This window comes from Lolium rigidum, chromosome 3 (genome assembly GCF_022539505.1).
Source record: "Lolium rigidum isolate FL_2022 chromosome 3, APGP_CSIRO_Lrig_0.1, whole genome shotgun sequence".
NCBI classification, from domain to species: domain Eukaryota; kingdom Viridiplantae; phylum Streptophyta; class Magnoliopsida; order Poales; family Poaceae; genus Lolium; species Lolium rigidum.
This window is the reverse complement of record NC_061510.1, coordinates 147,041,149-147,054,978: the sequence shown is the minus strand read 5'-3', so window position 1 is coordinate 147,054,978 and position 13,830 is coordinate 147,041,149. Positions and strand designations below refer to the sequence as shown.

At 44.6% G+C, this 13,830-nt stretch overlaps 2 protein-coding genes across 2 annotated transcripts; one reads left to right on the top strand and one right to left on the bottom strand.

Annotated features, from left to right (window-relative positions):
- Nucleotides 1-1,594: 1,594 nt before the first annotated feature.
- Nucleotides 1,595-3,006, top strand: LOC124698378 (annexin D4-like). Its single transcript, XM_047230860.1, has 2 exons — nt 1,595-1,881; nt 1,966-3,006. Exons 1-2 carry the CDS (start codon nt 1,713-1,715, stop codon nt 2,874-2,876), a joined length of 1,080 nt encoding a protein of 359 aa, XP_047086816.1. The 5' UTR covers nt 1,595-1,712; the 3' UTR covers nt 2,877-3,006.
- Nucleotides 3,007-3,599: 593 nt separating this feature from the next.
- LOC124695634 (protein DGS1, mitochondrial-like) lies at nt 3,600-10,255 on the bottom strand. The gene is made up of 12 exons (XM_047228460.1): nt 10,014-10,255; nt 9,816-9,930; nt 9,527-9,730; nt 9,144-9,272; nt 8,859-9,026; nt 7,982-8,176; nt 7,673-7,767; nt 6,087-6,176; nt 4,993-5,065; nt 4,313-4,411; nt 3,866-3,966; nt 3,600-3,774 (listed from the first exon to the last, which is right to left on the bottom strand). The coding sequence occupies exons 1-12, from the start codon at nt 10,253-10,255 to the stop codon at nt 3,600-3,602; spliced, it is 1,686 nt and encodes a 561-aa protein (XP_047084416.1).
- Nucleotides 10,256-13,830: the final 3,575 nt, after the last annotated feature.

Genomic DNA, 13,830 nt, shown 5'->3' with positions numbered 1-13,830 from the left:
ATAAATTCTGCACAACATCAGAATATAGCAACTCTTCATCATCGATGTATTCAGGCTCCACTTCTCTTGGGACCCTACTGCCGGTGCCCATGTTTGACGAGCCACCACGTCGCTGTGCACTAACTGAAGCTCCCCTAACTGAATTGTTCTGGCTAGAGCTTCCATTACGACGACATGAATCTGTCCGAGAAGGTCCAACTGCCGGCACAACCACACCATTTTGCAGCCTCACATGAAATTGCTCTTTCTCCTAATGCTTAGCAAACATGGTAGCGAGGTCTTCATCATTACTAACTTTCACCCAATCACTTCCCCCATCGTAATATTTGAATTTCACTTCATCATGCAAACCCCAAGGATATGGGCCGCAAATTACCTCCCCAAATTGTCTAAAACTCAAATTACAATCCATTGGCAACCGATAATCAAACCCTCATTGGAATTTCTTTTGATCCTTTGCATCCACTATGAATCGCTCCCTTCTAATGTTCACCAAGAAAGCAAACCGCAATTCCATCCCAACCAACCAAAAACAGAGAGGCAATGAGCACACCAAAAGCAAAATCAAACGCAATGAGCACTCCATGTCAAATTGACTGTTGCGTGTCACAAGAAAGCTCAATTGGAACAAGGCTTACCCCTCGGGAACCTAGTCGTGGATGTGGCGGGTCTCCGGCCCGACGCCTGCCTCGCCAAGGTCGTCGCCTCCACTAGCCATTTCGTTGAGCAGTAGAGGGGCCCAGTGGCGGAACGAGCGACTACGTCGCAAGATGGTGGGTGCAGGTGCTGCTGGAGGCGGTGGCGGTGGAGCAGGTGTCCACGCGGGATGGCCGCGCAGCGGCGGAGATGGTGCCGACAGGGGTGCGGGTGGTGGCGGGAGCAGCGGAACGGTGTGTGGCTGTGTGGCGGGAGCAGGGGTAGTTCGGTGTTCACCCAATTTGTCATTGTGCGGTCCTACCTGTAAGATTCGGCCCCACTTTCAGTAACGGCACGAGACAGAAACGTTTGAAGCCTGACCGTTTGGTCTCGACAGAGCAGCTGCGCCGGAAGCGGGCAAAACTGAGCACCATTCTGCTCTAGTGACAAAACTGAGTGTTATGTGAGATGTAGTGGCAAACCAATAATTAACCCCGTAATAAGTCGTGTGAGACATACTCCATTTTCTTAATGTTCTTCGTTCATCAACAAGTCGCAGTTCATTAGGTGGCATCTGAACAGATCACATTGCGAGATTATTGCTTTCCCAACGGCAAATCCACGTGTTACCAATTTATTTAGCTTGGTCGTTGGAGTACTTAAATTCATCGTGGCCACACCTATCTGTCCAGTCGCCATTGCTTACTGGACAAGGAAACGTGCAACACGAATGGCTCCACCTCCATCCATGGCAATGGCGATCGAGCTAGCCAGGCTGGCCTCTCCCCGACCATTTTATCTGTTTTTTACGACAAAAGCCAGCGCGAATTCGATGCCATGAAACGGCATGGTCGCATGGCCATTAACTTTCTGCAGCGTTACATGTCTTGTCCGTGTATTGAGCTCCACAGTAACCGATCGAAAAAATTAAGTTTGTAATTGACGTGCGTGAGATGTTACAAAGGATGGAGAAGGCAGTATAGTACTGGTAGTGCTTGTATAAATTAACAAGCATTTGGTCCATGCCTTGGTGACTCGCCTGGGTGCGCGATCTAGCGTATATAAAGGCCACCCCGATGCAGCAGTTTCTCGCAGTCGCAGCACAGGCGAGCAGCAACAGCAGCACCGCAGCTCCACCGGCGCCGCCCTTGCGCTCGAGGCCACCGAGGAGGGAGCAGACTAGCGTCGTCGTCAAGGAGGCCACCATGGCCGACGAGCACCAGGAACTCACCAAGGCCTTCTCAGGTACACGAAACTACATTCTCGGTAATTAGTTAACTGGTTCTGGTCGACGTCTCTTCTTGACCGATCGATTGCTCCTGCATGCAGGTCTGGGCGGACTGGGCGTGGAGGAGACGGCGCTGGTGTCGGCACTGGGCCGATGGAGGAAGCAGCCGGAGAAGCGGTCGCAGTTCCGGCAGGGCTTCCCGGGCTTCTTCACCCCCTCGGCGGCCGGCGGCAGCAACGTCACCATCGAGCGGTGCTCGGACGAGTACGTGAAGCACCTCAAGACGGAGTTCTCCCGGTTCAAGAACCTCATGGTGCTGTGGGCGATGCACCCCTGGGAGCGCGATGCGCGCTGGGCGCACCGCGCGCTGCACAAGAAGCACCACCCGGCCGCCGTCCTCGTCGAGCTCGCCTGCACACGCACCGCCGACGAGCTCCTCGGCGCCCGCCGCGCCTACCACGCGCTCTACCACCGCTCCCTCGAGGAGGACGTCGCGTACCGCCTCAAGGACAAGGAGACCCACCTCCTCGTCGGCCTCGTCGCCGCGTACCGCTACGAGGGCCCGCGCGTCAGCGAGGACCTCGCCAAGGAGGAGGCCACCGCGCTCGCCGCGGCCGGCGGCGCCAAGCCGCAGAGCGAGCTGGTGGTGCGGGTGCTCGCCACCAGGAGCAAGCCGCAGCTCCGGGCCACCTTCAGGATCTACGAGAAGATCAGCGGCATGCCGCTCGAGGAGGAGTTCGGCGGCGAGGCGCCGTGCATGCGGGAGGCCGTGAGGTGCCTCGACTCGCCGGCCAAGTACTTCGCCGACCTGATCGTCGAGGCGTTCAAGGACGGCGCCGACAAGCAGGCCAAGGCGGCGCTCACCAGGGTCGTCGTGTCCCGATCCGACGCCGACATGGAGGAGATCAAGGAGGCTTACCTGAAGCAGCACGGGGCCAAGCTCGTGGACGCCGTCGCCAAGAACACCCACGGCCATTACAGAGACGCGCTGCTTGCCATGATCGGCAAGTGATCCACCCATCCAAGCTTACTAGCCAGAGTCACGTGCACCATCTATTTGCTTGCCTTAATTAATCGCAATTTGCAGCGACAGTTTGTATTATCTTCAACCCCGAAATTGCTATCTCCAGTATCGGACATGAATAAAGGAATTTGCCATTTTGAATAACATAGCTCAACAAGTTTCTGAGTTCGTGTATTCCTAGAAACTAAATCTCCAATATCTGCAATGAGATAAGCAAGCGGTGATCTATCTAAGTTCTTCTCTCCGATTGCATCAATTAAGACCGAACAATCTAACTCGACTAATCGGACAACGTGCCTTGATTCGTATTCGTATGTGTTGTGTGGGGTTTTGGTTGGTTTCCCTTAATTAACTGTGTTCCTCGGGTCCGGTTTCCCTTATTAAATAGACTATTTTTTCTCTTCTTATAATGCAATGCTGGAACTCTCCACCTAATTCTGACGAGGTTCCGTAAAAGGAAACTCAACTATCATTGGTTTTCCGCTCCATTGGGAGGCCAATCTTATCCTTCTTCACATGCTTTAGCTTCTGCCTCGAAATGATCTACACATTAGTACAGATCACCGTGGCCTAAACAGTATATGTAGACAAGTATTGCGGCATTTGTACAGCAGCATAAAATATTAGTAGTTCCATGATTTCGTATGCAGCAGTGTCACTGTAGCTATCAGCCCAGAGTGCTCATTTCAGATTGGATGGCTTAGATTTGCTTCAAGTTTGAATATCGTCGCTCTCTGATCTGAGTAGCTGCAGTTGGTGGTAAGCAGATCCTGGGCACGGGGACTGGAATATGCAGGCATACATGTCCTGCAGACGTGAAAGAGCAAACAGCTGGTCTTCCATTCCCAGATGAGGCTTTGTCAGTACAACTATATCTTCTCTCACGCTGCAACACAAAACAGATTTGGTTCACATGTAGGTTAATCGACAGTTATATCAAGAAAGAAAAAAGGAAGAAATTTTGAAATCGGACTCACCTTGACCATTCCCCTGTTCGTCTGGCATCCGACTCAACACCTTTGTATAAACTATCCAGATTGTACAGTATCAACCCGAAATTACAGCTTGCCTCTTTCTCCTGCGGTAAGTAAGAAATTCAGGAAAAATCGCTATCATCGCAGAATACTATATTCTTATACTCCTCTTTAATTCAATTTTGGAAACAATTCTCTCGTTAATATAACATTTTATTTCAGATATTCGGGGTGAGGTGTCCAATCTATGAAAGGGTGATTCTGGTCATCTCATATTTGGTGAAATGACAAGATTTGTGCATGTCAAATACAAATACCAACCAGAAACTCAATGTTCATATTCAGCGAGTAGTAGTAAACACAAACAGGAGGCTGAATGAATCTAATAAATCTTGAGAACAGTAAATAAACAGGCCAGAGTAGACCAGTTCAAGATCTGGATAAAATTACCATTCCATTGACCATGCATTTCCGAGACTTCATAAGCATTTGGTCTATTCCAATGAGAAGTAGTTTCCGCTCATGCCGTGCAATCCTGCCTCTTCGGTCCTATTTTTATTTTTTAGTAGTTACCACAGTAGTTAGTTATATTTAATAGTCATATTTAACTTAATTACACCTACAATCTATTTTATTTACTTTTTTACACACACTTTTCCACAACACAGATTGCAAAAAAAATTATACGCAAATAGGTTAAAGAGCATCAAGGTCATAGACACATGCAAATTTCTTGTCAAAGATGCCCCACATGTGATAGCGCAATCAAGAAGATAATGACAGAAGTCCATATACATACATCCATAGCCAATAATGCTCGCCCTAAACGGAGTAGCAGAAGAGAGAGACCATATGCTGGTAGAGATGCAAGAGTAGCAACATATCTCCCAAGCTGCTTATGTAAGAGTCTTGACCTATATAGAACGATCCAATTAGTATTGTCGAAACTTAGGCAAGCCAGAAAGTACCTGTACGTAATTTAAGCCATATTGTCAGGCAATAATAGTACACTTACCTTTGAAGAAGGAGTTTAAGGTTCATCTCGTGGATCTGAAGTGTCCAACATTAAAGATGGAAGAATGCAAGTTTACTTCAAATATTTGAACCGTAAATATAAAAAGGTGAGATACCTTCAGAAGCATGACATTTGCTAATCCTTCACTGAACTCATTTTGAATTGGATGAATTGATTCCTCCACATATCTGCATTAATCCCCATATATTGTTCAATGGCCAAAGAAACAATCAATCGTCCTGTTCGCTCATCACTTGGATCGTGAAAAGAAGAGAAAACTGGCCACACGAAACTTTTCCTTTGTGGCATTGGCTTGAACACACTGTTTTTGTATCTTTGCTATGAGCCTATGACTCACTTTAAAATTGTGGCAATTTGCAAAAGACAAGTTCCCCATAAGAAAAATGTGTTCTAGCAAATACCACAGAGAGTATCGTGTAGCCATTTTTTGTAAATCGTCAATTTGGGTTTTAAAGAATAGTATTGAATTGCATGCACTGACCAGTTAACCCAAAAGCTAAGCTTACTTCAACAGTTGCCTCATGGCTAGACAGTACACATGGCATAGAAGCACACCACAAATAAACTTCTATTTATGTTGTGTTGGCTAGGACTTAAACTTGAGATCTCTAAGCTCAGATACCATATTAAATTGCATGCACCGACCAATTTACATTTACCCAAATGCTCAGGCTGTTGGGAAATGGTGCGCTATATCTCAACAAAGAACTATCTAAATAAGTTTATCGAGTGCCCAGCAGTGTGCTTCTTCCCATCCCTCTTTTCTTCCTTCACTTTAACACTATCTCAGCTGGCTATTACTTGATGTTGAGTAGCCGCCAACATCCCAATATGCGGAAATGCAGATCAAACTCCTTTTAGGGATCACAACGTTTCCCTTCCTCCCCTCCCTCCCTCTTCTCCGTTCTGCCTCTGCACTAGCGTCATGGACACTACCAGATCTCTGCCACCAAACACCATGGGACCCAACTCCTCTGCCAGTGAAACATGAATTTTCTAGTTCTGCCTCAGATGGCTTGTTTATGCCATCACTTGAACTAACTACCTCAGATGGTTTGTTTATGCCCCCTCAAAACATGAATTTTCAAGTTTTGCCCGAGTGCCAAAAATTATTTAGTTCTAAAAGGCAGCAGAAACTGAAAAGGAACACCACAACAATATGTACAGTTAAAGTTCAAACAGTCTTACCTCTTCGTGGCAGTCCCCACCAGCACTTGTGTTGATACATCTTGGGGCAGCTTTTCAAGTGAATTTTTTTCACAAAAGGCAAACAACATCCTAAAAATCCAACATTTAACAAGCAGGGTTACACAATGCAAAATATTATGATTTATGATATTCTAATGCATTTCAGAACATAACTGCAAATAAAGTTCTGCATGTTAAAAAATGCGAATTAAACTAAATTACATCATTCGAACAAAAGAATATTAACAGATACCAATAATAGCAGGACAGGAATAGATAATAAAAACATTTAAATCCCAGGACCAACAAACTGTTAGATTATTCCTTAATAATGAACATCAGGCGCTGTCAACTGTTCAATCGTACAAAATGATCTAAACAGGTAAGGCTTCCAAAACTAGATTCAGCCCAAAATTTCATATGCCAACATTATTGAAAAGTTAGTTATCTTTACTACTATAGTACACCAGTTTTTGAACTTGGGTTAACTACCCACCGTGATGTAGAAGCACTTATTAGCCATCGATTTGTTCCATAGAATGAATCACTACTGTTTATCAATAGCAAACTGAAGCTATTCTATACTTGAGATTTCCTGGATTCGCTCCATACGAACACACACCAAAAAGAGGCCGACGTTATCCTTATCCTTCTGGAGCTATCGTGAACCCATGGGCCTGCACGTCTCCACCCGGTGATGAGATATTTTTGCTCAAGATCTTTCGTGGCTGTTTTGTGAAGTAATCATCAGCTACAGACATAGAAAACCTTGGCACGTTTTTTTGTAGGGATATGTATCGTAATATTTTTTTTTTGCCGCCTGATCACAAGACACCACGTGCTATGCACGTACCTTCTACTAGTAAATGTTGGTTAACCAGTGTGACAAGTGTAAACATAACTACACAGTTGCAGGAATGCGTTTATTCCATAGTCTTTTAGGATACACAATTAAATTCCTATTTTTCTAAAAAAAACTCATCATAAGCAATGCAACTGGTTAAATTTAATTGCTTTAGAAAAAACTAAATTTATGAGTAAACTGCATCTAGCATGAGCCAAGAGATAGATGGAGTCTTCGGGCAGCAGTCGACTAATAAGCATATACAAGGTGACCCATGGAAGAACTAAGCGAGACAGCCAAAATCATGGATCTGTATCATGAGTTAGTATATTTTTATTAGTTGTTATCTTTAGGGACTCATCTCTATCTTTAGGAGTCCATAGCATCTATATAAAGAGGTCTGATTATACCCTTTTTTGGTGAATAGATTAATCTAATCCTAGTCTCTGATTTCTTTTAGTCCTCCCTTCCCATGAGGCAGGGGACAGGGGTGCTATCCATGTGGCGCTCTTGTGATCCATGCTATCCTAACATGCTCTATAACAAGCCCTAAATCAAACTGATACTTGTGCTTGGGAACATTAGTGAAATCATATATTGTATGATTTATTCTATACTTATCTGGGTAGGCATGCGAAACACTTTGTATTATTTTTTGTAACAAAAATGCATGCATTGGGTGCAAGAAAAAACATATGTACAATGATTTTGACACATTAGAGTGGCAGCATTGGGGAATAACCTGCGCAATGATCTGTCAGTTTGTTGGATCTCTTGCTCCATTGCAAGTTCATCTGTTCGTTTGAATGTCTGGAAGAGCTCTTTAAGGGGAATAATCTGATGATATTCAGAAGAGAACTAAATAATCATGATGTGAGTACTATAATACAACTGATCTCCAATTTAAAGAACTAAATATAGACATGTTTTTAGCAATGCTTGCTAATATCTGTTAGTTCCGCATAGAAACTAAATAAACAGTATTTAGAACATTATGATAAAGCGGGTGCATACTAAACAATGAAGGACATAGAGAGAGAAAATATCTTACTGGTTTCTCAACATGCTTATCCCGAAATCTAGCGACCAACTCCTTCCCACACTGAGTCCAATTGTTCATATCAGAACTTCCCATTAAGTTGCTATGGCGTAAAAGCCATACAGAACATGCAGAGAGGCCAATTGCCCCACATGTGTAGGGTATCCAGTATACAGTCAAATTGCTTGGTTTTTGTAGGCCTGAAAACTATCATTGCAGAAAAAGTTACTTCAGATAAATTAAGCAACATATTGCTTTATATAGTAGAATTCAAAGCAACATACACTTGTTAGATGCAGAGAGATTCAAAATTGAGTTTGAACATGTTATAATTGATATCTCAGGCGTGGGAGGTTTAAAAAATCCATAATCCTACCACGCTTCATAATAAGAAAGCATGTGTGCGTTGAATAATATTTGTGGACCAGCATATACATACAAACATTTTATACAAGAAGCACAAAAATGCAAAACAAAATCTCGAACATGCGTCAGAACCCAGGTTATTATAAACTGACCCCCTACTACCCCTTCGAGCACACAGGTAACGTTAATCTAGAATCTTAGAGTGTGCACCAGTAGCTACAATCCCCATGCTAAGATTGTTTTGAATTAGCTGCCTACCTATCTGTTTCCTAGCTACTTATTTCTATCTACTAGAGATTGCATCCCCATAAAATAGAGGGGTTTATCCTGATTTGATTGAGAAAATAAAGAGCAAAAAAGTTTGTTCTGCTTTCTAGTCTCATTTCTCCCTTTTAAAGAACTGTCACTGCCCGGCCATCCTGTCGTCTGTGTTTACCCCGTAACTACAAAGGATCACTGCACTGAGAGGCTGAGAATTAAGTAGAAGTATCATATGTGTCACTGTGAAAGGAGGCTTGGTTACCTGAGAGGAAACAAAACTATCTAGTTTCTTTAGATTTTGGTAGATCAAACCTATAGCATCCGTTGATAAGGCCTCTGTCCACTGTGAACTCTCAACATCAACTTCAGGCAATCTTTCAAAGAGAAGTTCAGATGAGTTTCCATCATGTGTAAATAATGCGGCTTCCCCCTGAAAAAATTCATATCATTATTTATTGAACATACTAATTACATTATTATTACATATAAAAGTGGAAAATGTGTTTACCTATAACATCCAAATACATGAAAGGTAAACACTACATACCTCACTAGCATTTCTAAGTGATGCCTCCAGTTTGGGGAAGGCCCTGTTCAAAAGAATGAATAGTGTATGCAGCGATTTATCGGAACTTTCAGGTGACCCTTCCATGTGTTCACTAACTTCTGAATAAACCTATAGAGAAGGCAAACAATAGTTAAGTTTGCGTATATAATATCTATTCATTTATGAAAAGCAATATTTTTCCAGAGATGAATAAGCATGGGTTTGGACATACGAATCTCACTACACTACAGTAGAAAAGAGTTTTATTTGGAAGAGAGCAACTACAAGGTTGACTCTCTACCTGACATAAGCAGAATATCAAAATTGTATCATAAATGTTGCTTTGTTATATTAAAAAAAAGACGCATCAGATATATACAAACCTCAGCAAGAAAAGCTGCCAAGCAGCGTTTCATGCTTTTCAGGCGAGCACGTTTTGTAGTCAGCATACAATTCGCAGAGTTTAAAAGGTACGGGAAAGGACTCGTATTGCTCCTGAGTCTAGACAGCATTCCGCATGCTGCTTCAACAAAGGCTCTGGGACCTCTTTGACATGCCATAAAATACATTCTCTGTAATCTTGTTTCCTGGAGAAAAACAGCCCAGGCGAAAAAATTAAGATAAACTCCTGTATGTACTAGTTTAAAAAAAAATCATTGGTTAACTCGGTACCTCAGCTCTCGACTGCCAATAGAGTAAGGTTTCCTGAATAGTATGCAAACTAGACAGAGTGTGGTGCACAATATCTTCTAAGATGGCACGAGCTATCGCCATCTCATCGGTATCCCTGCAAAACATGTATAGTCATATAAAAGTAACTTTGAATTACCACAGAAGAACTGCCACGTAACTAATCTATCAAATACTTACTGAATCGGGGGACGGTAGATGGGTAGTGGGAGAGTAGGGAGTCGGCTGCGGCGGCCCCGGAAGAGGCGTCGATGGTGGTCGGAAACGGCGGCGAGGAGTCTGGTATCCTTGCTCGGAGGCGGGCCGGCGAAGAGGGAGGTCCATATGCGAACGGGCGCCGCCGGAGCTGAGGCAGCAGCAGAGTTAACGGCCTCGCTCGGGTCACCTGAATTAGGGTTCTGCTTCGGCGGCGTGGTCGCCATAGGATCAGGGGAACGGCAATGGTGGCGGGTACTCTGTTTGAATGCTTTCGTTGGGCTTTTGCGGTCGAACCGACCCTGACGGGGAGTTGGCTTAGGCATCATAAGGCCATGTACAATGGGATGACGTCAGCCTTCCCTTACACTGTCACATAGGATTTTTTTTAGATGGAAACCAGACTTCCATTAACATGTGGAAACAGCACGATCGCTGTCCACTAAAACTCGTACAAACTCAGGTACATCATCCGGCCATACAGCTGGGGATTGATGTCCAAGTTTTGCACCATACGTCGCCAGAGCGTCCGCAACTTTATTACAAGCCCTTGGGCAGTACTTAATAGAAAAGCTAGAGAAATTTAAACGAGCTAAAAACTTAATCTCTCTGAAGAGATGACCACTAACTGACAGATCATGAACATTTGTCTTGATGGCATCAACAAGTTTTTGAGAGTCCGTCTCCACTTGGATCGTACCAATACTCCAGGATTGCGCCCATTGTAAACCGGCCAGGCATGCAGCAGCCTCTGCGTGCAGGGTATCGTATACATAAAAAAGAGACCCAGCACCTGCACCCATCGCAAAACCATCCGAATTTCGGACAACGAAACCCCATCCTCCTGTATGATTTTCCTGACAGAAGCTGCCATCAGTATTCAGCTTAAGCTCATCCCCTAATGGAGTAGTCCAAACCTGATGAGGCTTTGGTTGTTTCATTTGCTCTTTTGTACAGAACTGATCAAAATCATGGGCAGTATTTCTAATCAGATGAATGAGACTGATTTTAGTATTAGGCTTCTCCCCTGCAACCACCTTGTTTCTATCCTTCCAACGCCACCAAAGCAAGGCCAAAACCAACAACTTCTGACTTCGTGTGAGTTGCAAAACATGACTGATCATCTCCTGTGGTCCGTTACATTGAATCAGATCATTTCTAATTTCCTCCATCCCAAAGCTTCGCCAGATTTCTTTCGCTGCTTTGCACCGCAAAAATAGGTGGCATCCGTCTTCATTCAGTCGGTTACAAGATGGACAAACTGGATCAATATCCATCCCACGGCGTTGTAAATTCAGTCGAAAAGGCAGACTATTATGAGCAATACGCCAAAGAAACTGCTTAATATTTGGGGTACACTCTGCTTGCCAAATCTGCTTCCACTGAAAACCAGAAGACTGATCCGAGCTCTCCACCTGTCCAAGCTGAACTTCAAGGAGTTGTCTCTGTAAGTGGTACGCCGATTTAACGCTGAACAGACCCTTCTCATCGAAATGCCAGGCCCAATCATCTACAGTATCTTCAAAAATCGGAATAGACAAAATCAACTGTGCATCATGTGCACAGAAAATGTCCTTCACTAGGGCCTCGTCCCAAGTACCAGCAGCAGGATCCATCAGCTCACTCACTTTGTTGACAACTCGCTGTCCACGGGCTGTGATCGGCCGACGACTCCAGGGTCGAGGTAACCAAGGATCGTGCCAGATGTTTATTGTTTCACCATTACCAACCCGTTTAATGACCCCCTGCCTTAGTACTTCTATGCCTTTCAGGATGCTTCGCCATGCATACGAAATTCCACTTTGTGCTTGAGCCTCAAAGATTGAACAAACAGGGAAATAGCGAGCTTTCATCACACGCGCACACAAGGAATCTGGGTTTGTAAGTAACCTCCACGCTTGCTTGGCTAACATAGCTAGGTTGAAAGTATAGAGGTCCTTATACCCAAGACCCCCTTTCTCTTTTGCCATGGTGAGCTTATCCCAACTCAACCAGTGAATCTTATTTTCCTTGTCTTGACTTGCCCAAAAAAATCTGCCAACCATACTATTAATTTGATCACATAGACCCTTGGTGATATCAAAACAACTCATGGCGAACACTGGAATTGCTTGGGCACAAGCCTTTATAAGAATCTCCTTACCCATTTTCGTCAGCATTTTTCCTTCCAACCTTGGATTGTTTTCCAGATCCGATCCTTGATATATGCAAAGGTTTTGGCTCTTGACTTACCCACAAAAACCGGAAGACCCAAGTACTTGCTGTTTCTCCCTTCACAACTAACTCCCAGTATAGCCATCATTTGATCTTTGTCCCTCCTTGATGTATTCTTACTGAACACAATGGATGATTTGTCCACATTGATCGTTTGCCCCGAGCAAACCTCGTATAAATTTAGAATATTTTGCAGATGAAGCGAGCTTTCCTCTGAAACTTTCAGTAGGATTAAAGAATCATCTGCAAACAATAGATGGTTGAAACTCGGTGCACCTGGACAAATTTTTATACCTTCCAGACTCCCATCCTGCTCCGCTTTATTAAGCATGCTCGAAAAAGCTTCTGCACATATAAGAAAGAGATATGGGGAAATCGGATCTCCTTGTCGAAGCCCTCTTCCAGGAATTACCTCTTCTGTGAGAACACCATTCACCTTGAATCTGTATTTCACAGATGAGCAACATTTCATAATCAAAGAAATCCACATTTCATCAAAACCCATCTTCCTCATCATACTCTCCAAGAAATGCCATTCGACACGGTCATAGGATTTTTGCTTAGTTGGATGAGAGAGAAATAAGAAAGAGAAGGTTGTCTTCCCTTAGCTAAGGGATGATCCCTTAGAAAATAAGGGATGACTATTTTATGCGTTGTACCATTTGTCTTCTCTTAGCGAATTAATTTCTTACTATAAATAAATTAATTATCATTAATTTCTGGAGATGATAAGAATGGATAATGCGTTGTACAATTTATATCTATTGCTTTCTCTAGACGACGTGGATGACTAAGAAAAAACGCACCTTCTCCACCATTGTACATGCCCTAATAAATAGAAAGAAGTCCAAATAACTCCCGTAAGTATCAGGTTTGGGACAATAACTTCCTAACTTATTGAAGCATTTAACACTCCTAAGTATCAAATACCATGCAGTTTACCCCTTTGGCTGTTTTGACAGCTGTTTTGGTCCGCGTTGCAAGTGGCTTTGGCCACGGTGGCATCGCATACAGGGCCACAGCGACGGTGAAGACCCGGCCGCTGACCAATGCCTCAGCCGCTCGCCCTGCGCCGCGACGTCGTCGATGAATCGTTGTAGCCTCCCGGCCAGCAACCGTACTCTTGTATCGTAGCCGGAGGACGTCAGGCGTCGGTACAGTGTCGAACTCCTTTCCCAGCTCGTCTCGCTCCACCGTGTTGGCCTGCGATAGCTGCACGATGGCCGGTGCGCGCCGCGCCTAGAAACGACTACCACATGTGCCGATCAGGAATACGTACAGCGACACCGTGGGCACCACCAGCTCCGGGAGTCCGGGTACCAGACGAGGACAAGGTAAAGCACGTGGACGGTGGTGGAAGGATTGCGCCACCGCGATCGCCGCACGATGTCCAGCCACCGCTCCAGCCCGACCACCCAGGCGAGCACCCCAATGATGCGGAACTAATTGGCCCTGGCGCGCCGCACGTTGCACGAAGATCAGGGATCCGGCGTAGCGCGTGGGAGACTGGGAGTTGATGGAGGGTCGAGCAGCAGGAGGGCGGTGAGCCCTCTTTAGTCTTTCTGTGTTGGACTAGATGTGCACCCAC